General features: G+C 37.0%; 1 protein-coding gene across 1 annotated transcript in view; it reads left to right on the top strand.

Moving 5' to 3' along the window:
* The window catches only part of LOC133518145 (nephrin), a 732,429-nt gene that overhangs the window by 445,661 nt on the left and 260,739 nt on the right, over positions 1-26,029 (top strand). Inside the window, exon 4 of the mRNA XM_061851736.1 lies at positions 20,608-20,816. Coding sequence (XP_061707720.1) covers positions 20,608-20,816 — 209 coding nt within the window. The remainder of the gene's footprint in view (positions 1-20,607; positions 20,817-26,029) is intronic.

Genomic DNA, 26,029 nt, shown 5'->3' with positions numbered 1-26,029 from the left:
TCTATATTATTTAAACAAAAATATTACTTTACTAATCCGCGAAACAATATCGTGCTAGCCAATCAGTGCTAACTTGCGTATTTTACATGCAATGAACGTTAAAGTCGCTGTTAAAAAATAACATTTTTTTTTAATATAGGTTATATTACTTATTAATAATGTCCTATAATAATATTTATTTACATTACACTTTACACTTTTAAGCTTCGTAGTATACAATACACTAAAGAAATAAACATACACAGACTGAAAACATGCTCAAAACTGACTAAATGCGTAAAAGAGGATTCGACGAATAAAATGACAGACTAAAACAGATCAGTACCCCTAGTGTAAATAAATTCGATTTCCAAACGTGACGTACGCGTTTGCGTTTAGTCTAATTTTGTATTGGATTTCGAAAGAGCGCGCCAAGCGGGACGTTTTGGAACCTCAAAATCCTATACAAAATGAGACTTAACGCAAACGCGTTCGTCACGTTATGATGTCGATCAAAGTTACACTAGGGGTACTGACATGATCTTGACGACACTTACTTACCAAGGAAATATATATGTTATTAATTCAACGAGGTATGAAAAAATCCCAGGTGTCTTCAAAATAATTATTGCAATTCTCTCTATCTTACGCTATCTTTGCTGAAAAATAAAAATATACGTGGTATTTCTGGATCGATAAGATAAGATAAGATAAGATAATCTTTATTGGTAGCGTACTGGTATAAGTCAAAAAACAATTTTGTACAACAAACATACACATTCCACATTACAAAATACTTATTTCGTACGAAATATTAGTAATGTCAGTTATCCTTAATAAAATAAAATAAAAATATTATATAGTCAGTGGCAATTCCATCATTTCATTAAAAGTATAAAAGTTTTTTGTGAGTAGCCACGATTCCAAATTTCTTTTAAAAGATTGGTGAGGTGTTGCATTTCTTATATTTTCTGATACGATACGACCTTCAACAGCATACTCCCATTCCATCTTAGTGTTGCAGGTGTCCATGAGGGATGGCAACTGCTTACCATTGGCTGATTTGTCGGCTCGTTTTTCTACTAGTATGTCATAAAAAAAAAAACAACGGGTTGCACTCCGGGAGTGCCGGCAGAAGTGAAAACTTGAATATTAACGTTGTGCATATTTGATATTTTGCAATGAGTAGGGAATAATTTTGCACGAATTGCTTTAATTATCAGTATAAAAGTACTATCACATACGTGGTAAAATACAATATACATTTATTGCGCTATCGTACACAAACATGATTATTTATATTACATTCAAAATGTAACACTTCAGAACTATTACAATTATCAAACATTAAAAAGTTTATCTCTCAGAAAAATCAACTTCCATCCATAATTTCAACGACTCTTACACCATCATCATTACAAGAACCATCATGGAGTTTTTCGATCAGGTCACGTGTCCGTCTTACGAATTTTCAATCTGACGAATCTGTCGGTCACATGACCGGTCGCGAGTTTAACATTTTTTCCCCCATCACAAAAAGTGCACAGCGCCGCGAAAGAAGTTTTCACTTCAAAATGTTGATATTAAGTTACATGTATGTAGTTGTTCTTAAGTTATTTAATATTACTTATAAAATCTGAGTTAATTCGTAAGTTGTAAGCAATGAACAATACAATTTATGGCATCGTTTTATGTCGAATCGAAGCCCGAGGTCTGTTTGTAGTGTTACAAGCAAACCAAACACGAACGGTCGATAGAGATCAAATACAACAGTGTGGAACGCTCCATGTTTTATTTTTCTTTTACTGTTATTTCGGCATATGGAGAATATGCCATTAGAACATTTTCTCTTTGTATTTGAGTACAGTACATACAAGAAACGTCACTAATGGTTTTGCTTTAGGTAATAATATGGGTGTGTTTTTACAAGTTTTGTGTAATGTATGATACGTTCGAGTCAAATCTGGCTGGTTAAATTAGTTAAACCTAAATCCCATTGTTCAAATAAGCTGAAACATCACATACATCGAGCTGATCTGATGATGGACACAGGAAGTATACCAACCTAACCTAACAAACAACGCAACCTAATTTTGTTTGGATTTGTGGGAATTGTCTAGACAAGTATTCATTGCCTATTGAAAGAAAAGTACAGTAAGCCATAAAAGCTTGTATCAAAAATGGTTTCCTCACGATGTTTTCCTTCACCGGAAAGCGACTGGTAAATATCAAATGAGTCGGGGTTTGAACCCGCGACGTCCGGATTGCAAGTCGCACGCTCTTACTGCTAGCCTACTAGCGCTTTTTCTTTTTAGGATTTGCACAACGTACCTGAAATATACGGGAAGATCGGGAATCCGGATCCAGATCTGAATAATTTCATACATTTTGGATCCGAATTGCTATGATGAGTTGACGTAACCAACGAAGCTGCTGAAGCATTGAACTTTAATGTTCATTATTAATTAGCGTTAATCAGCGTTGCTTTAGTTTTAAGATTTTATGAATTGTTTTACTTTAATTTTTATTTTCTTTTGCAAAATTATTTTTGGTTGGACATTATTAGTTCCTGAGTTCATACATGCAATGGCCGCTTCAGTAAACTCATTTTTTTTTTATGCCACACCGATGGCATACGAGTACCTACTATAACTATATTTTATATTATGACCAGTTTAGACACTGGGACTGGGTTTTGTGCATCCTGGATATGTAACGACCGATCAGTCAAATAAGGGAGCCGACTTAAATTAAAATCAGCGGTGGGTATATATATCTACTCTCTTCTAGCTGTTTGCTGGTATATATTCTAGCAAACAGCTGAAACTGGTTTCCATTGCCTATACCACAAAATCACATACCCAATGGATGTAGTTTAATTTTTTTATAATATTTGTGCAATTAAGTGTATTTTTTGTTTTCTCAAGTGCAATGTTTTTTTTTTTTTTATAAAAAAAAAACATTTTTATCATTATCATTATCATCATTATCATTATCAATATACCTACCTATATTCATACATATGACTGAACGATTGTATTTTTTTTTTGCCATACGAATAAATAAATTAATCATTATCTTTTAACCTAGCATACGTCAGGGGGACGACGGTAAGTGGTCACCGTAGCAATTACAGGGGTGTTAAATACGCGTAGCCGTTTTGAAGAACCCCATAGTGGAGTTTTGGTGCGAACAAAGCGCACAACAGGTACGTCTAAGTGCTTAAGGTGCAGCTTACAATCAATCACCAATTTACAAGTAATAAATTCAAGCAAAATAGACTGCAAAATTATATTTAGTTGCTTGTAAAGTTTGAATTCTGCTTCAGGCTTCACTAAAATCGAGCACTAAAATAAGTCATTCCGATTTAATACCGCTAACACCCAAGTGAGCGTTTGTCACTTCTGCTAAATCTCGCTATGTCATAAAAACCGTCTTTATTAAGCCAGTTCTACAGTTCTAGCTCAAACTTGTATATTTTATGAGCTACAATCACGTACGACGCCGTAAAACAAATGAACGAACTGCTGACGCCCGCTTTGCTGTGTTAACAATTAGTAGGAACAAAGTTACATATAACAGAGACAGTTAAATTAAAAAGACTGCCAATCGCTTTAATAAAAATTGTAAAAAAAAAAACGTATTCCAGAAAAAAGGGACCGTGAGAGCATTTCATATTGCCAATCCAATATCGGATTTCGGAAGGAAAATAGAAGACATATGTGTCATCAATTATTAAATCATTATTACTAAAAAAAGATAGATAACGCAAAAAGACGGACTTGATACCATATGGCAATCTCCTGCAGCTGTTTATCTCATAGGCACCTCCCGACATCCGATATCGGAAAGGCGCTTTTTTATAATATAAAAGGCAAACGAGCAGACGGGACACCTGATAGTAAGTGATTAGCGCCGCCCATGGACACCCGCAACACCAGAAGGGTTGTAAGTGCGTTGCCAGCTTTTAACTTGTACGCTCTTTTCTTGAAGGTTTGAAAGGCGTATCGGTCCGGAAATACCGCAGCCGATAGTTCATTCCACAGTTTAGCTGTGCAAAGCAGGAAGTTTCTGGAGAAACGTACAGTTGAGGACTGCCAACCATCTAAGTGGTGAGGATGAAAATGTTGAGGCGTTGGGCGATGGCGAAAAGAAGCGGCAGGGATTAATTCGAACAGTTCCTCGGAGCACTCTCCGTTATACGTCCGATAGACATGTCCGTTATACATGTCGGAGCCCCCCGTCAGCTGCCGGACCGATAATATTTATTTGGTGTGTGCGTATGTGTAGGCATGATATTTGTATGTTTGTTGGAGTGTGCGTGACGGCTATAAACGGCGCCCAGTGGATGTAGGATCCTACATCCGATATCAGATCGGACAATCGTGTCAGAGCGTTCTCACACGCTCTGACGCTGTTTTTAATACTTCTGATGAAGCTAAGGAGCCGATATTTGGCATGATAAAGCCTTACGTTTGATAACTAAGCAAAACGCAAGTAGCAAGTACTAAATGTATGAACTCGCAATAAATGCTAATCAATGTGTAAACCGGCCCAATATGAAAGCCAGCCACACTAACCCGTATTGACCTTAGTATATTTTCTATTCTGTATTTGTCTCTAGTTACAACGAACGTTAAGTTTAATGAAATCTTAATACCGTACTCGTAATTTTCATAAATACTTAACTGCCCTGTAATTACATTTAAATACTTGATAGCCTTTTCATCTTCAAGGTTAATATTGGTAATTTTAAAATAGATACGGCTCCACGTGGAAATATGTAGATTAATTTTAAATGGTAATTACGCGTATTTATATTGTTATTTCCCGTCTGTTTTTGGAATAATGAGGGGACCCTAACAAATTCCCTTTAAGAGAAGGTACGATTAGGGAATTTGATATCTTGTCACAGTGACAATAAAATGAGGTCCCTATTGGCTACATTCAAAATCGGACGATTCTCAATACCGGTGTAGAAATCGGAGATTGGCTCACAATACCAGAATCCTGGAATAAATACCGATATTGAATAGTTACTACCACCAAAAAAAAATTTTAAATGTAAAATTAGTTAAAAAGTCTAAATATGGCCTGCCTGATTATCTATGCCTACTAAAAAAACCACAGAAAAGTCAGTTTTTCTTACTAGAAATAGAACTCTATTACTTTGTCTTCGGTGTCTGTCAATATCTGCCTTTTTGTCAGCAGGCCCTATTAAATATGTTTGTTTTTTTTATTCTTGATATTTCGACAATACCTAGGTTGTCCCTAGCTATGTATACATTGACATTTTCTTTTTTGTCGTGAGATTTCTTTATTTATTTATTTTATATTTTTTGTTTTAATGTTAAGTTGAGGATCTTTTAGTGAAAGCCTTTGTTTTATCCTTTTGTGTAAAATACTGTGTCTTTTTCTTTAAGAAATAAATAAATCTAATCTAATCTAATCTATTGCAAGAAATGTTAAATAATTGAACATAAAGGAATTTATTGGTTGATTTCGGATTCTATCAGCATACAGGTAGATGCTCAAATATCCAAACTATCGCAATATCGACTGCGATACCAATCGAGCGAAGCTGGCTCGCCGAGATTAAACAGCAATAACAACGGCGCGCCTTTAAACATTCAATATTATCGGAAGAAAAACTCTTTCGCCAGGCGAAATAAGCTCACAGCTATTATCATCTAAAGTGAATTGCAAATTTGAAGTATTCCCCGGAATTTTGTAGAAGGCAAAATAAGAGCTGAACGTTATTTACTATAACGATTTCTTAAAACGGTTTTTGTTGCAGTTATGGTGTTTTATAAAAGCGGTTTGTAAATAATGTGTTAGTATCGTGAAAATTTCTACCAATCCGATCTTTCCAACGTTTTGCCTGTTTCAGTCGCGTCGGCCTCATTGCATTTATTTGCGAACAATTAGCATTTGCAAGATGAGAAACTACGACGGATCTGACTATTTGTTATTAGACTTCCTATGAAACATTTTTTTAGTTAATATGAAAAATTAGTAATCAGCGTACGAGTACAAAACAAAGATAAATATTTTTCTATCATTTTGGGACATATAATGGCACGTGAATAAGATATGCCACTATGTCTGCGTAAGAATGTCCCCAAATATGAGTGTCATAAACTAGCATCTTACACGAAGCAACCCGTTATTTATAAAACCGTTCCTTAATAAAACGAAACGAACCCGTTCATTCACGAAAAACTCTCTGAGACACGACAAAAAGACACGAATGCCGGTGAATTTCTAAAAACAAACACGGGGCAAAATAAAGCCTTAGGTGTTTGCGTCGGATGTCAGTCGTATATTCGCGGCACTCGGTTAAGGAGCCGCCAGGGAAGCCCTCGGCAGGGATGAACAGGCGTCATGTTTAAATTTGCAATTCAACTAGAATACCTTCGCCCTAACTACCAGTGTCGCTCCCTTCCATATTTGATAAACAAATATGAAAATGAAGTACAGTCACGCGAAGATCGAAGTTTCCCTCTTGTTTTGACAGGAGGTGTTTTCTGACGCATATAGAGGCGTCGATAAGTATATGATGTCATTCGCACCGTTAGGAGGAAATGCGTGCTGGCGCCCGTTTTATTTAAACCTCGATTTTGAGGTTTTTTTTTTACTGTTTACTCCCGTTCAATGTTTTCGTTGGAATACGTATGTATATTTGTGGGTGGGCTCTGTAATATGAGAAGAAATAAAGGGTAAATTATTAAAATGTGGTTTGAACAAAAGTAAAACGCATATTTTCCCAAACAATATATATTAATACTGAAATATTATTGCTTCTGTAGTGTAGTGTTGTAGTTTTTCAAAAGATATCTGCGGAAATATTAAATTTTAGAGGAGGAAGCTGTCGAGAACATAACATAAAATCAATGTTTTTTACGCACGGAACGCCAGCCCACATTTCCTCTCCTGTCAAAGGTATTTGATTCCGTAATTCAATTTAAAGCGTATTGTTAACTGTCGCGCGTGTGCTTGCCGCTGACAGTGATATGAAACAAATTGCTTTGAACATTATTTTGCTAGTCGATAAGCGGGCGTATTTATTCACTTCATTCAGTTACAAAATGATGGACAACTTAATTAGCACGTGAAGAGATAACGTGTTTTCAAAATGTTTACCAAACAACGATCATCACTCGCTCAGGGATGATTGCCTAAATAAATCTCGATAAAGATTTATCGCGAATGCTTTCCAACAATCCAACGATAGCGCATCTGCTCGCGCAAAAACCTACGAGCCGAGATAAGTCATTGGCCGGCACTCAACTCTGTAAGATAAAACAAAACATTACGGTAACAAGGCACAACGTTATCCAATCTATTTCAGTCTATAGAGACATCGAGAACAATATCGCTTCGAAAGCTACATTACAATGTATAGTCCATTACATAAATGTCTATCAATCCCATTTTAGGAGCTCAAGATAATCGGCGCTCGGCAGCCTCGGTATGTTTAAATTCCTTTGAGCCTCGTGTTCAAGAGCTGGCTTGTTCAAAGCGAGTTTTTTCTACATCCCGACTTATCGGCGGTGCAGAAAAAGTGTGAGACACCAATCGTAAACATGACGAGCGCTCGACCTCTTTTAAATAGGAACTTATGTTTCTCTGTACGTGACGTGAAATTTACTCGAACCTTTGTATGGTAAGGTTTCGTTAAACTTTATTCTTTTCGAAGTATTGACTTTTATTTACCAACCTTTCACATAACTTTCCTTTTCACCTCTAAGATATTTGTAAAGAGAGTAAAGAACTACGAGCACCGTAAACTGACGCAACCACTCACTTGCTTCATATTTTTCAGTGACCTCTATTATTATAATAGAATGAGGGTGACAGCTGGTAACCACAGTTTTTGGTAACTGTGGCAAGTGAGTGGGTATAGTTATTTGTACAACAAGAGAGCAAAGTTTGATATTTCTTCGAGTGCTTGTTTTGAGTCCCGTGCAAGCGAAAGATTCTATAACTCGCTACGCTCGTGAATCTAATTTAGAATCTTGAGCGTAGTAAGGGACTCAAAAGCGCACGAGATGTAAATAACTTTGATCTCGTGTAGTACACAAAATTTTTCACGTCAGTCAGCCATCAAAAAATGCAACCTGAAAAGATGTGATCCGTCTTCATCACTATTTCACTCATGTTTTCGGAAGGTATTCTAACAATTAACTTTAGTTACCGCAATAAAACAAAACGAAAGAAATTTCAATAAAATGATACGAAAATAATGAATTAACGAATATCAACTGACAGCTCAATCGTCAACTTTTTTTTGTTAAAAAAAAACTTTGTAAGATACGGTCCGAATTGCGGATACTACTATTTGTCAACTATAGTAGAGATCGTTAAAAGTCGTTAAGTAGAATTATTTACTGCGTAACAATTGCGTAAATTTGTATAAGTACATTGTTTTGATTGTATAATAAAATACGTAAAATATGGTATTTTTATTAAATTTTAAACTTTTATTTCATTAATTAATTATTACGAATGAAGACTCGTAGGGTGTTTTGGAACGATGCGGTCTGACTTATTTCGGGGGTCTATTATAAACCGTCAATATATCGTTGAATTACGTATACACTTTTTTTGTCTCTTTCTTTTTGCTAATGACGTGAAAGGGACAAAGACAATAGTATTCTTCTTCGAACTTGTATTAGGCCCCGCACGTTGAAATGACATTCGAATATGAAGGTCACTTGAATGTTATTTTGTCTCACTCAGTGAGCAAAATGCGATTTTGCTCACTGTTTTTAAGCAGCAAATTACCCTTGTTCCAGCTGCTGACGTGAAAAGATATTTTCGAACGACGAGATGAAAAGTTTGCTATTCAATTAGAGTAATACCTACAGCTGACAGCCAGTCAGGCGTTGACGCGTGCCTAAAATAGGCAACGTGTCACGCATGATTTGAAGCGATCGTGACGTCACGTCGACGCGACGTCGCTCGCGGCCTCGCGGCTAGTTGCCGCGCGAAGAAGGGGTGAGCGGCAAATTGACAAAGGGGCTCGGAGTGGATCGTCGTTTTGCGAGTGACGGCGAGCGGCGGCCGGAATACGGGATGAGCCCCAGGCCTCCGGGGGAAATAAAACAACACGGATCCCGTAAAAAATATGACGCGGGCAGGAGTTGCGAGCGGGAGCGGTGTGACCTACTGATCAACTTGGCTTTGAAAATCTTACAGGCTAATTTGAACTGCACCTGACATGTGTACGAGACGTCCACGCGAACGAAAGCTTACTGATATGATTCCTATATTATTCTAATATCGATTTGATGACATGTGTACGTCCAAATTGGCCTGTTAGTCTAACTGCTACAAACAATTAGTAACTCATAGTCCTGATTAATACACTACTTACATTTCTGCTTTTATTTTCATGCGTTACATGACGACCATTTTGACGTCCGGTTTGGCCCAGTGGGTAGTGACCCTGCCTACGAAGCTGATGGTCCCGGGTTCAAATCCTGGTAAGGGCATTTATTCGTGTGATGAGCATGGATATTTGTTCCTGAGTCATGGGTGTTTTTTATGTATTTAAGTATTTATATATTATATATATCGTTGTCTAGGTACCCTCAACACAAGCCTTATTGAGCTTACTGTGGGACTTAGTCAATCTGTGTAATAATGTCCTATAATATTTATGAAAAAAAAAAACATACAGTTTTTCTTAATGAACTTTTTTATGCAATTCTAAACTTAGCTAAACTAACTACTCAAAAACTGGATATATTCACTGATTTAGAAGAAATATATGCTTCGCTATCGCCTGTCCTCTAGAGTCGGCGCTAGAGTCACGCGTCGCCGCTCCATCACCGCTAATGTCCCGCCTCGGGCAGATCACTCATGATACGACGTCTTACATTCAACTACTAAACAATTTTACACTCGCACCTCGACCTAGGATAAATAAATATTTGGTGACAATCTTTCACGGATTGACCCATACGAAACCGGGTAACTATGCAAAAAAAAACCAAGATTTTTACATAGGTATGATATGTCGGTTTAATATGAAAAATATTTCGAGCAACACCGGGAAGGGAGACGGCATTCGTACTATTTCCCCTCTGTCGAAGTATAGGTACAACTGTACCTATGGCGGTGCATGTTGTGACTTGTCCGTACACAAAAAGAGATCGAGGTGTGCAAGCTTTATCTTTGACGTATGTCATTTTCTATGTATTTCTGTCGTCGTTACAGATTGGATTTTGTATGTAGTGAGTGAGAAGTGCGACTGTGTGCACGTTTCCCCCCGTAAAAAATGGCGGAATAATTTGTACGGTAAGATATCGCTTGGGCTCCTCCCTTCCGACATGTCTGAAGCCGGTGTTGCTCGAAGGAAAAATACATAATGGTAAAATAATTTGTGAATGATACACAAGTAGCAATAGTATGAGTGGCTTCAGGAAGAGGAATCATACCGACTGATACTGACTAAGGTCGGGGTAAAATAATGTAGGTAGGTTAAAATGTTGATTGCTGAATAATTATCGTTAAAAAATTCAAGTTTAAAGTTGTAGGAATAATCAAAATCCCAAAATAATAAAAATAAACAGTATACATGTACACTTGTACAGCGAGCTGTCAAATTGGACACATTCCTATCTTGACTTTCTGTCACGGCACCGTTCGCTATGGATTGGGCAGGGTGATCATCTTCACACTCCTGAACCTAAATGGTCGCGCACTGAGCGGTTTAAGAGGAATTTCCTCCCGTGGATGCTCCGGCTGTGGAATAAGCTCCCTGCTGAGGTTTTCTCGAGGGGTATACTCGTAGTATGAGATTCTTCAAGAAAAGAGTGTACAGGTTTTTAAAAGGGTCGGCAAAGCTCATGTAACACCCTCCGGAATCGCAAGAGTCCATAGGCTACGGCGACTACTTACCACCAGGCGAGCCGTGGACTTGTTTTCCACCATGTGGTATAAAAAAAATGGAATTCATTCAAAAAGTGGCCATGCACCTTTGTAGCTGAGTGTACAAATGTAGCTCGTATTTAAGTCTGTTAGAAAGCGCTAAAATTCGCTATATGCAACGCTTAACTCTTCCAGAGAATAATTAAAATGTCGAAACCAGACGGAGTAATCACAACTTCGCGTCAAAAAACAACGCATTAACAAAATTAAACTGTTACCTAACGAAACTGAATTTGAACCAAAATTCATGCGATACGAAGTTTGCAATACTTTTAAAAAGTGGATTTCTCGCTGAAATCCGCATATACATCGGCAGAAGCGACGGCAGGCGCTAATTAAGATCACATTACTCAAAAACTTTATAATGAAGAGCGCTCTCAACACAGTAATTAGATTTTTCTTTTGTTAAAATCCGGAGGCGTGGGCCGAGTTATTCCCTCTCGGCTACCTGAATTATTCGAGGGAAAACGTATTTTTTTATAATTTCAGAAGTTTCCAGAGAACTTTTTTGATAAATCTATAATTGCGAGATGAGTTTTAGGGTACCGAGACTTGGAATTTGAAATACGGCTTTCCTAGAGGTATTTTCTTTGGGTAAACATTGTGGGAGCCCGTTGGGAATAATTCGTGCAAAAATAGTGTGACGAAGGCGACTCTAATATGCTCACGAAGTGAAGGCGCCACACGGGAATTAGACTCGGTTATACTGAGAAAACTTTGAGAAATAATACGACGCGAATATAGCCGTACGTATCTGCAGGTAGGTATTAATATCATTTGCTTGACCTAAATAAGATTTTTATCGAAAAAATCATTTTTGATACAAGCTTCTATCGCTGACTGTACTTTCCCAATGGCAACTATGGTCGCGTTGTTTTATCAGAGAGTTTCAATAGCCACCTCCTGTCCTCATCATCACATCAGCTCGATAGTACCATAATATTGCATTGTCACCTAACTTACACTTCACTTCACGTCACTTGTTTAGTATCTAATATGAAAAATACGTTTTCAATATCATTTTAATAAGGCATATTTCGGAATAAAACCCGGATGTGAAAACACAAAAGGTATTAATTGGTTTGATTGTTCCATTATGGTTGCGTGAGTCAACGATAATGGCCCATGACTGTTCGGTACCTGGCCACAACAGGCGACGTGACTCCTACTAAATTACGTGATCGTGAGCGAGTATTGCTCTCGAACAAACCAGTATACCGTACCTACGCCACCAAACTATTCATCACTTAGGCGACAAAACGTGGCTCCGTTGAATCGGGTGTCCTTTGTCTCGGATTCGGCAGTTAGCCTTGGAAACTCCGAAATACGACACCCATTGGCCTGAAGTCGGCGCACCCAATGATTCCTTGCAGGGGTCGCGGCATGCTCATCACGAAAGAGTTAAAGTGCTCGTACTGGCCTGATTGAAGCTGTAACACCCTCCAGCCTTTTCACTTCAACTCTCTAGCTATGGAATTAATGTTCCATTGAAGATGATAATGCCACGTCTGATAGAATGCTTGTAACGCAAGTCCGTTTAATACAAGTGCTGCCAGTAGCTGATACGAAGTGACGCTAAAATAATTTAAAAAATAAACTTGCAAGTGAATGCTCGTCCGCGAACTTTAAGAACGCAAATACAAACACTTGGCACATCTACTGTCGCGAACGTATTGCGAACCAGCTAATATTTGCCAATGTCATGGAGTAGATGGCGCTAGTAGTCACGTTTAAGTTAAGTAACCGCTTCTAGGTTATTGGGATTTTTTGAGGGAAGTTGAGAGGGTAGATGAGAATGACAGTAGGAAAAAGGAGGTTGTGTGTGAACAAATCGACGCGGCAGTGATATTTGCTTTTAGATCAAGTCAAGAACGTTCTTATGAACGTATGTATGTGTTATTAGAATAATGATGTGTCTCTGGTATATTGTACAGTAATGATGTGTGTCTGGTATAGTGTATCAAACGTTGAAGCCTTGGTTCCTATAGACTATCATCACCCGGTCTTTTGTGTGAAGACTTGTATAGGGTCGACTGATAATTACTTAAAACCTGCGGGTCGTATAGTACGGCGTTTCTTCGCAGCTGACTACGACATTGTAAACGCAGAATTGGATAAAGTGGATTGGGAACTTTGTCTTCCACAAGATAGTATAGAAAATGCTGTCGATACTTTTTATGATATTCTTAATCGTATTATAGATGATCTAATCCCCACTAAAATAATAAATTCAAGCCATGATAAATTTCCGGTCTGGTACTCCCGACCTTTAATAAAAATGATTAAGAATAAAACGAAGACTCATAAAAAATGGAAAATTTATGGACGAATCGCGGATTACATAGCATTTTCAAAACTACGGGCAAAAATTAAATCTATGGAAAGTTCATGCTATAAATTATTTATCTCACGTACTGAAAATAACATTCGTTATAACTCAAAATCTTTTTGGTCATTTTTAAAGTCTAAAACGAATATTAACGGGATTCCGAACACAGTTTTCTTGGGCAACAGTGTTGGTAATAGCGGCAAAGAAGTCGCTGATCTATTTAATACCTATTTTCAGTCAGTTTTCGTAAAAAATGCTACCTCTCAGCCACCTTTCCAATCTACTCCATTGTTAAATAACACTGCCTTCTCAAATTGCCTTGTAAATAATGTTAATATCACTACCTGTCTAGTTGAAAGCTACCTTAGGGAATTGGTGACTTCTAAAGGCTGTGGACCAGATGGAATATATCCAATATTTTTAAAGAACTGTCGTGCTAGGTTAGCTTTCCCCATATGCCTACTATTCAATCTTTCTTTAAGAACTGGGACATTGCCATGTTGTTGGAAGAGATCGATTGTTGTTCCAATTTATAAAAGTGGCAATAAACATGATATTAAGAACTATCGGGGTATCTCAAAGTTGTCGGTTATTCCTAAACTGTTCGAAAAAATTATTTACGACACTCTGTTTTACGCAGTCCGACCGCAATTGGTAAATCAGCAACATGGGTTTATCAATAGGCGTTCCACTGAGTCCAATTTATGTCAGTTGATTGATTATGCGATGAATGCAATGGATAAGGGCTATCAGGTAGATGTTATTTATACCGACTACTCCAAAGCATTCGATAAAATTTCACATTCTCTGCTCATTCATAAATTACAAACTTTTGGAATTCACGGGAATCTTTTAAGATGGCTTACTTCATACCTGCGTGACAGAACGCAAGCAGTTGCTATAAAGGGATACACTTCTAGTTTTGTTCCCGTATCTTCAGGCGTACCTCAGGGATCCCATTTGGGTCCATTATTATTCAACATTTACATTAATGACGTCGTTGATTGTTTCAAATTTTCTGACTTATTATTATATGCCGACGATACTAAAATATACACCATTATTAAATCAAGTGACGATTGTATGAAACTTCAAGCTGATCTTGATAGACTGAGTTGTTATTGTTCTATGAATGAACTGTACTTGAATGTCGAAAAATGTTGTGCCATTACATTTACAAGAAAACGCAATAAGATAGAGTATAATTATTCATTAAACAACAAAAATTTAAGGATTGTGTCTGAAGTGAAGGACCTAGGGTTAAATCTTGATAGCGAACTACAATTTATTTCACATATTGACAAAATTTCAGCAAAAGCATACAGAATGTTGGGATTCATTTTCCGACAAAGCAGGGATTTTACAAACCCTAAGACTCTGCAACTTCTCTTTAACGCATTTGTTAGGTCCAACTTAGAATACGCTACTACAGTCTGGAATCCTCATTTCAATGTTCACATTAACACAATTGAAAAAATTCAGAACAAATTTATCAGAACAATGAAATATAAATTTAAATCTTTTTGCCCTGACAATTTCTCTCTTCAAACCCGTAGAGAAATTCGAGATCAGATATTTTTGTTCAAAATCATACATGGCCTTATTGATTCTCCCAATCTTTTGTCTAAAATTTCAATTAGATGTCCTGATCGGCGAACTCGCTCCACAAGCCTATTTGCAATTAACTTTGGTCGTACTACATATGCAAGAAATAAGTTCTTAGCTAGAGCGTGTAGAACTTATAATGAAAAATTTTCTGATATTGATATATTCCATTTATCATTACAGCAGTTTGTTTCTGCAATAAAATGTACAGCTAATAATAATATTGTTTAGTTATGTAGTATATTTCAGCATACTTGCCAATTTGTTAATATTGTTTTCAACAGTTAGTGTTATTTGAGTTTTGCATGTTTTAATATTAATGTTAATTTCTGAGCAACATAATTGTTATTATTCATTAGTGGAAACTGTTTGGCTTATGAATGTGTAATCTGATTAACTATATGTGTTGTTCTTGCCTGTTTGTTTCCCAAAGGTTTAAATAAATAAATAAATAAATAAATAAATAAATTGTGACCAACGTTATCAGTATTCAGAGTGAACAGTGATCCAGTAAGGCTAATATGAACTTAAGGTAAACTTTGTGTGAGGAATGGGGTCGTTATAAGGGGAGGTTTGGAGGCGACTATTAAGCTCAAGAAACCAGGTGGATAATCATGTGATACTCATGTTAAATGTAGGTAATAAAGTCGGACACCAGCACAACTCATATCGTCATCTCACTAACATCCAGGCCTCGTATAGGTATGTAGTACATTTACATATCGCTTTCCAGTATCCGTAAAAGCATTAGCTCATTCGATAGGTTAATAAGTATGGTGAGCTTGACGACATCTACTCCGTATTTAGCACTTTGAGACTTCGACTCGCTCGCATTCAGTAGAAACTCGTAAATGATTGGAATATCACAACAGGACGCCATAATGTGCGCATTTTTATTTACACGAAGCTCCGCAAGAACACGCTCGTATTCGCAAAAGTAATGACTATTCCCATTGTACGTTGTAGTTGTAAAGAACAATTCTTTATCCGCGCACGTGCTCTCTCAGTAAAACAATGTCACTCGACATTAAAATGAAAAAGCTAATCTGCATAAAAATAAAAGCGGTGCCTTCCCGATGACTGAAAAAAACGGTACGCCTCTATAATTTTTTCTGGGGTAATCTCCTTTATGGCTATGCAGTCGTGTTCGCTTCTTTTATGTCCGTGGCTTTTGAACGTTTCTAGCGATTACATTAAAATCATAGGGCATGTGGGCTCCTGATTTATGGAGGGCACTGGCACTTAATTTTACCCTTGTTTATTGTAATGCGGCCCTTCGCTGAGCCGGGGACGGCAAACATCGCGGGCCCTAACCTTGCCTTGGACTTATCCAAATCTACAACACCCTTTAACTACAAATCCCTTGTACTCCAAAGCTTCAAAACAGAGTGAAGTACAGTATCGTTTTATACTAGTTAGGTAAGTTCTATACGTTTCTTTATATCAACTCATAACAAGTAATCTTCTTATGAAATGAAATCTGCAGGAGATTCAAGGACGATAGATATAGCGCAAAACTTGCCAAGTTTAAGTGTTATTGAAAAGAAAGGATAGGTTTTGCAGTGAAATTCGCCACAAATGGAAACCAATGAATGAGGGCAACATATGGTAGGTTTTAATAAATTGTATAAACAGATGTCAATCACAATGAAAAAAAATAATATCTGTGGTCAACTCTGGCTAACGTGAGACTAGAACCCACATCTTTGGATTTCCGGTCCAATGCCCGTTAGCCAGTGTTAGTCATAGAATTGTTCTTATTATAATTCACATAAAAAAGGAAAAAAATCATTATGTTTATTAAAAACGTATTGATATATTACTCGTAACATGAATGGTCCTTATGCAGATCGTCGGAGTAGTTTTTGCTGCACATCGCTGAAATGTCAATACATATCAGCGAATATACGAAGCGAGTATCCGATCCTACCGACTTTTCCAATGCAGAAATTCACTCAGAAATAACATGAATATGGCCATATTACTTGTACACAAATCAGCTGCCCACGTATTTGAGGTTTCCATTTTCAGACTGCACAAAACCGATTGTAAGATTCATGAATAGACATGCCCGCATGCATTACACCAAACGGCAGTAGTAAATTACCATGGCCCATGCTTTCCGGGTTAGTTATGTGAGGTTACAGCTTAATCCGCCGGCCGCGGCGAGCGAAATGACTTTCTTCCTTTATTTACCTGCGCAAAAACAAGCCCGGCTTTATACCGCTGCAGTCCTGCAAATATTTGACATTAAAGAAATCTATACTCAAGTATTATATTAGATTAGTTATATTTGAGTCGGAATACAGCTGCAAATTGAGCGATAAAAGGCCCGTTTGTTTGCGGATCGTTGGTAAAAAGTAAGCCGCCGGCATCTCAATTCGCGCGCTCAAATAACAATCTGCCCAACTCGGCCGTCGTTCGCAGTTTTTCTACGGCTCCGATAGGCATGAAGCAAACGATAGCTGTCATCAAACCCGTCAGCTGAAAATAGAAAAGAAATTCCCTTACTGACCTAAATAATACCGAAGACTGATAAAAAAGTAACATTTTTGTGAAACGGTGTTATAATAATAAATAACAATATTAGGGCTTACAAAATGTCGAACGGAGACTAAAAGCTAAGTATATTTTTCTTAATTATAGCTGAGGGTTTTAAAATGAATATTTTCTATTGATTGAGGATTAATGGTCACGGAAATTTTCCAGCGATCCGCTTAAAAAGGTTTTAGAATTTAAAGATGTTTATAGAAAAATACTTGGGGAATTTATTGGCATTGCTTTTAAAAATATTACGGAGCTTTGGTCCCGGCGGGCGGTGATAGATCGCTGAGTCTGCGCATCTGGAGTTATACTCGACAATCTTTCGTTGACGATTAAATTATTATCGTTAAATCTTGCTCAACGCCAAAACGGGTATATTAAATTAAAGTCCCCATAATAAATAATAGCAAAACAATAATAATCATACTTAGATACCTTGTACAGAGACTCCAAGAGGAATTTGAGCTACCTATAGTCTCAACAACAGACCATTTTAACGCGAATCAAGTTTTTTTTGCAGACGAATTCAACTTATTTACCTATAACTTTTTTATTTAAGTTCGGTAATCCGTCAGACAGCCTTAGGCTACGGTGACTGCTGCTGCTAACCATCAGGTGGATCGTATAAACGTGGTATAAAATCCGAAATTTAATTTACTCACTCACGATTTACCAACAGATCATTATAAATGCATTAACCATCGCTTGTACGTTTTACGACGCCTTATAAAAACAAGCTTAGAACAGAAAACACTATAAAAGCATTCGAACCGCATCGCCGTCAGAATTGTCGCTCTGCGCAATGTTATTCGCTTTCATACGACCCGGGGCTGAATAACGGATTATTGTTATTGGCTATAGTGGACTCTCGCCCGAAAAGGCGGCTCAAATTTAGTTTTAGATTCAAATCGTAGCTATGAGGATGAATAAATATGAATTGGCATTTTAACCGGCTCCAACTGGCAGTGGAAATATTATAAAAATAAATGGGAAACCAGATTAGAGATCGGAAGAAACAAAAATAACTTAGATACATTATATTGAAGAGAATAATAATTTAAGAGAAATATATTTAAAATAAAATGGACAGATATTAAACATGTATAAAAGTATGTTAGGGCGTCAGCTAGCTTGCGCTGTGACCACGGAGTAGGTGGGCGGGTTAACGATTTTTTTTAAGTTTCTCCACACTATGAGCAACGCTTACTAGCACGGTCGCATGCGACGGATATTATATTTTACCTATAATGGCCGCGGGTGTCATTGCTTGCTTGCCCCCACTCCGTGTACCCATGCGAGCTAGTCGACGCCCTTAAATAGATACCTTAGTACAAATTTAAGGAAGCTTACTAGGGAAGCCGTTTCATTGACGCAAGTTTTGATCAATTGATCTGAAAGTTTATATTAAAACGCCATTTCAACATGTTTGCTTTAACAATACCTACATTTTAAAATGATAATATCGATAATGCCTTTTACATTTTTATCGACAAATATTAATCGGATCTGAAACCTCAATGTAAAAAAGAAAAATTGGCATCAAGGAGTTCTCGAGTCACCAGTACTCTTAATCTTCAGGTGAGCGTGGCAAGCTTTCAAATTGGGACTTAAATATGTATATGTTGACTAGTGTTAAGTTTAGCGAGTTTTTTTTTTGTTTGCTACTTGCATTGTGCGTTTAGTGGCAAACAAATGTATGAACTCGCAATAATCACTCATCGATGTCTAAATATCCACCACTAGACCAGAGAGACTTACCCGTATTGACCTTATAGAAAACCACATCTGCGTATGACTTTTGTAGTTCTGAACTGAATATAATACCAGTATTTAACAATAAACAATATCTATAGTTCAAACCTTCAAGCATTCACGCATTGCTGTCAATGCTTGTTAGCATTAACAAGCCCTACATTGTGAACCCGGCCTCAGGCTTTGTGTGGCCTGACAATGTGACTGTCGTCACCAATAAGTTTCGACATGTCGCATTGTCGCGCTCAGTGACGAGTTTGTCACGTTGGAATCAATGGATGACTGAAACAGGATGTGTTATGGTTTTTGATGGATGTGCGTATTCAATTTATTGGGTATCTTTGCAGGTAATTTACCTGTAGATATTAACAAAGCTATAATTTTATCTCAATATAACAGAAGTTGTATTTGTTAACGAGTAACTCTTTTCACCCGATTTCTAAAAAAGGGGTTTGTGTTTAAACGGGTGACTTACGTAGTTCTGATCGATTATCGCCCTACAAATATATTTCGAGCCGTTTCGAGGATCATCAACAGGACTAAGTCCTTGAACTCACTTCAATCTACGCACGCACATTTAAACTTACACGCTTCACTATTTGTCTGTGGCAGAATACCGTGAAAACTAGTTTAAACTGATACGGAAAAGTAGTTTTAAGTAATAGGGAAAAACGCATTTTTACTAAAAACACCTAAAGTTGTCGATCACCTACTAATTGAATTTATGTCTACCAACTAAAGTATTTAATTTTTTTTGGTACGCAATACAAAGACAGTTACAAATGTTTAATATTTATATTGCCATCTGAATTACATTACGAAAGTACAACGTTTCCGTAACGTGTAATTCCTTTGGGGTAAAATCAAATATGAAACAAATGAGCGACGTGCGGTTGCGGCTGCCGCTGACAAATATTTCAGCTGCAGTGTATCCCGCCTTCATTTATTTTTGGTATGCTACGAGGATTCGGATCCGAGCACGCGAACGTTTTGTTTCCCTGGAGTTTCCTGAATCTGACCGTTTTGATAGCTTGCTTTATATTGCTTTCAGAGAAATATTAAAATGAAGATTACCCCTTGTCTTAATTGCATGTTTTGTCTAATGTTTATAAGTACTTGAAAGTTGAGAAGCATTATGCTGATGCCGACCATTTAAACGTAAATAGTTAAGGAGGGCATCGTTAGCAAAGTAATTTAAGAGCTGTAGCTAAAAAGACTCAGTACCTGCAGAATTACATTATTTCATCTAGGCACTTGCAATATTTGTAGATCCAGAATAGCTTCCCAACTCATAGCTTCATAACTTATCATAAATCTATGTTAATGATAATATGCGGGCACGCCCAGTTTGTATCGTTAACCTATTTTTATTGAGTAGGACATGAAGGTTTCTATCCAAGAACATGATTTATTGAGTTCATTTCTATCAAACCTCAAAATTATTTTTCTTTTGTCTACAGTTTCGACGTGCGAGGCAAGCCGCTCTCCGAAGCGCGGCACTGGTCTGCGCCAGAAGTATTTGGGCCGCGCGCACACTTCGCCACCTCGCCGCCGCCGGCCGCACTCCTTGTGCGCGACGTCAAACGGCGTGACGAGGGCGTGTACCGGTGTCGGGTGGACTTTAGAAACACTCAGACTACAAGCTTTAGATACAATCTCACTGTTGTTGGTAAGTATTCTATCTAATATCAAGTTTTGTCATGCTCCTCCTATATCTATAGCCACACGAACAGGTATGTACTAAAAACGTACTGGCGCCATGAGATTTGCGACCTCCCCGCTAGCCTCGCTCCTGTGTTAAGTTCGCGACGTTGAGAACAGTTAATTAAAAATGTTAGTACTAGTAGTGCCTAGAAGGTACCAACAAAAAGTTTACTTAAAATCGCTAAATTAGGAGGCAAAGTTGTTATTTAAGCGCTTGTGCTAATATATATGGGTATCAATGGGTGCTCGGATTAGCAAGCAAAAGATTCCAAAATTGAATCGACAGCGTAGCGAGTGGCTTGAAATGTGGAATTTTGAGCATTGCGAGGGTTTCAAGGTACGAGGGTTAAACAAATCTTGCCACCTAGTGAAATGAAAAAATTTGCACCACACCAACGCTAGGAAATTCCTAACTGTAAAATATCAAACTAAATCAAATACAGATGAACGTTATTAAATATTTATCATTCACAAGCATCTTTTAAAAGTCAATTTTACCAGCTAACATAAGTATATCATTCAAAATCTGTATCAGATTATTTTGCCACACATGTGGATAAAATGCAACTTTATCATCAGTTTTTGAACAATCAAGAGATCCTTTACCAGCTGGTGTGGCAAAATAGTTATTTGTTTTACAAGGGGGCAAAGTTGTTGTTTAACCGCTCGTGCTAATATTGATACCCGAGCAAGCGAAAGATTCCAAAATTGAACCACGAACGTAACGAGTGGTTTGAGAAGTGGAATCTTGAGCGTTGCGAGGGTTTCAATGCACGAGGGTTAAACAAACTTTGCCTCCGAGTGAAACACAAAAATTTTCACCACACCAACACGAGAAAACTACCAACTATGAAATGAAATACCAAAAAATTCACATGAAATCAAATCCAAATGAACGTAATAAAAAAATAATCATTCAAAATCATCATTTAAAAGTCAATTCAAGAGAGCCTTTACTAGCTGGTGTGGCAAAAAACAATATCCCAGTCATTTATTTGTAGTTTTACATACCACGCCTTTAAAACCAGCAAGGAATACGGGTTCTTGTTAAAAAATGTGTTATCTGATAATACCCATTGATTTTCACGAAAAAGAATGAGAGAAGCTTTCATATATCACGTACCTACAACGGTAGGGATGTCTTTTACAACAATTCACCCGCGTAATTGGTGGAAACTAGATATCAGAGCTTTGTCAACGTCTCTGCCGAGTCGTATGAACGATATTCAACAATATATCTAGTTCAATTCGACTTTTCATATTTTTTTGGTAAGGATATTTATTTGTGTAAAGAGCACAGATTCCTGAGTCACGGATATTTCTTATTTATTTATGTATTTATATTATATCTATCGTTATCTAAGTACCCACAACACAGGCCTCATTGAACTTACTGTGGGACTTAGTCAATTTGTCTCATAATATCCAACAATATTTATTTATTTCTTTGCACCACCTGCCATCTAAGTATTCTAATTTTATTGTAGTCGACACTGGAAGATTTCGCTCTTAAGCAATAAGGCAGCCTGTTATTACCTCTATCCAATTGTCTTTGTTTATGTTTCTGTACATTTATTGTAAACTATGTGGGGTGTGAAATTAAGAGTATTATATTGTATTAATAGGGTTGAACTACAAAAGCACCATTCTTCGACAAAATACTATTTCAATAAATAAGAGAGGAAAATTATTTGTTAAAACAATTTTACAATGATAGCAAATAAATTCTTAAAACCCTGTTTTAAACAAATCTTTAATTATTGACGAGCAGTCTGCTTATTAACAAAATCAATCACAATTCCACTTTGAATTAAGAGCATTTTTGTAAGGAGCATGTACAAAAGGCAATAAACCAAAATTTCATAAACACTCGCATGTTAGGTTGTAGCCCCAGACCTTAAATTCAATTGAATTGCCAAAATTGTTAATATTCGTCATTAAGTTGTTAGTTAAAATCGTTTCCCAAAACTCATTAGTTCCGATAGTTCGCCAAGAAAGCTAACACCGGCAAGCGACACACTACTCGATTTGTGGCAGCCATATATTAATCCCCAAGATGTAGATTAACTCGCGAGGAACTGCATTCCGTTCGGTAGGCCTGCTTTACTATCGCCTTAATTGATCAGGATGTAATGTGAGGGCGTGTGCTGTGTTTGAAAATGTGATGTATATATATAATAGTCCTCCTCATCGTTTTCGATGACGGCGACCCCAAATAAACACATTATGGACGTTGTCTAGCATGAGCCCTAATGTGGCTGGCCAGGCCGAACTTGCTCTTAAATACTCTATTGCACGCGTGACAATAAAGTTGGCCAGCTGCGTTGAACGTGTACACGTAGGAGGGCTTAGGTCTCTCTTTCCGTAACTGGCGTTTCATGTCTAGGCTAGTGAGGCGGTTATCTTCGAATGTTTGTGTTGAATGTGATGTGGGTGTGGGTGGAAAACGAAAACGTATTTACACTTAACGAAAATTGAAAAGTACCTAAGATTTAAAAAATTTAAGCAAAATATAGCTTCTATAGCAGATTTTAATATAAAGATGAGGTTTTCTATTCAGTTGGAAATTGTAAAAAAAAAATCTTGACTTAGAATAATCGAGTAAGGTAGAATGCTATAAGAATGCGATAAGAGATAGGTACGTAAGTATGTATTTTACAACATTTTAAAATATAGTTTTTTAAATTCAAATTAATAATGATTTTTTGCATTACTCTCTTAGTGCTATGGTACTCGTAGTCATAGTTTACTAATTTTAACAACAATTTGTCTTCTTCTAATTAATGATTAGCTTTGTAAGTAAGTGCTTATTTACTTAAATGTTTCGAGATTCACTACGCGTATAGTGTGGCATATGTATGACGTAATAACTATAATGGCCGTTCTATACTACGTGTATTTTTAATTTAAAATAAATAAAATAAAACCATATACAAGATGGGACGAGGATATTAAAAAAAACAGCTGGACCAAACTGGCTCCATATAGCTAAGGATAGAGATAAGTGGAAGTCCATGGAGGAGGCCTTCACCTAGAAGGGGTCTAATGCATAAAAGAACAACGTAAACCTATAAACCACAACCTAATTATAAATTATTCACAATATGTCTGTCTGTCTGTCTGTCTGTCTGTCTGTCTGACCGAGGCTTTGCTCCGTGGTCGTTAGTGCTAGAAAGCTGAAATTTTATAATAATAAATCAATAAAGCCGACAAAGTCGTATAATAAAATCTAATTTTTTTTTTAGGGTACCTCCCCTACACGTAAAGGGGGTGAACATTTTTTTTTGCTTCAACCCTACAGTGTGGGATATCGTTGGAAAGGTCTTTCAAAACTAACAGGGGTCTTCAACAAACAGTTCTTGATAAAGTGAATATATTCGGAGATAATTGCTCCGAAAGAAAAAAAAATGTGTCCCCCCCTCTAACTTTTGAACCATAGGTCGAAAAAATATGAAAAAAATCTTGGAAGTAGAGCTTAAGAAAGACATTAAATGAAAACTATAGCGGATTTGATCAGTTTAGCTGTTTTTGAGTTATCGCAAAAAGTTTCCCCTTCATAGTAAAAAGACGTACACCCAGAGTTCATCCCTTGTTTAACAATCTACCATACTTTAAGCTCCAGTTTATTTATTGTGACGGAAGAGTAACTACGGAACCCTACTCTGAGCATGGCCTAACATGTTCTTGGCCGGTTTTATTTTATTTTTGATATACTTAACCACAAACTTAAACGAGACGTAGGTTTTAGTAGTATGAAATGATTCAGAGCCCCTAATGTAAATTTATTCGATTTCGTGACGTGAAGTACGCGTTTGCGTTGTCTCATTTAGTATGAGATTTAGAAACAGCGCACCAAGCGGAACGTTTTGGAAACTCAAAATCCCATACAAAATCAAAACTAACGCAAACACCACGTTACGCCATTGAATAAATTGACACTAGGGGCACTGAAAGAAATTATTAATTTACTCTTAACCACAAATTTTTCGTGATCACGTGTGACAGTCGTGACGTCGCGTCATAAATGCGACGTTTTGAGTTAAAACAAAGTAGTGAACATTGCTTGCTAAATTATTTAGATGGAAAAATAAACGTCGTCCGTGTTTATAAAAACCACGAAAGTGTGTTCATTAAAGCCTAAACTAATTACCATTTGATAATGTGGTCGTATCGGAAATACACACTGTATAATATATTGTAATTGTTTGTACATACACGAGTAAGCAAGTTAATAATAGATGTCGCGTACTTCAAACATTTCCAACAACAGGTATTCCGTCGTGTCAAAACGTAACATACACAAATGTAACACGTGTTTGGGATAATAATTACTATCAACACTACTCTGGTTCCCTTAAGATCAATCCTTCACTAAATAATAGAATATATTAAATGATACCTCGTGTATGTACGTTCCAAGGAATTTTAGTGCGCGCATGAGTAGGAATCGCTTTACCACTCGTCTATGAATGGTCAGATTCTATCGGGTACATTTTTACTTAAGACTGTAAATTTTGGGGTCATAGTATCTTGATTTATCTCGGCAATTACGAGTACAAAACCCATGAAAGTTTTGTTTGGTGAACTGCTTATTCATGGCATCGACTTCATTTCTGAAGTTGCCGTAAAGTTATTGGTTATTATATATTATAGGACATTATTACACAAATTGACTAAGTCCCACAGTAAGCTCAATAAGGCTTGTGTTGAGGGTACTTAGACAACGATATATATAATATATAAATATTTATAAATACTTAAATACATAGAAAACACCCATGACTCAGGAACAAATATCTATGCTCATAACACGAATAAATGCCCTTACGAGGATTTGAGCCCGGGACCATCGGCTTCGTAGGCAGGGTCACTACCCACTAGGCCAAACTGGTCGTCAATACAGTAAGCAGGTCCGGAAGCAAGCAAGCATGGCATTCTTAGATTTTATTGTTTAACGATGCGCCACTTTAAGTACTTATACAGGATGTAACAAGAATAGTGGGGATCCGTTTAAGGGTATAGTGGCTATCATGTTCTGATTACGAAAAATTAAGAGAAAAAGTATTTTTGCTCCACCTTGTAAATAAATGTGTCTTTCTACTAGCTTGTACCTCGTGAACTCGGAGGTCCCGGAGCTCCGCCATCGCCACTTTGTAAAATTAAGAAATACTGAATAAA

The sequence above is a fragment of the Cydia pomonella genome, chromosome 5 (genome assembly GCF_033807575.1).
Source record: "Cydia pomonella isolate Wapato2018A chromosome 5, ilCydPomo1, whole genome shotgun sequence".
In the NCBI taxonomy this organism is placed as follows: domain Eukaryota; kingdom Metazoa; phylum Arthropoda; class Insecta; order Lepidoptera; family Tortricidae; genus Cydia; species Cydia pomonella.
The sequence above is the reverse complement of the archived record's forward strand: the minus strand, read 5'-3'. Positions and strand labels throughout refer to the sequence as shown.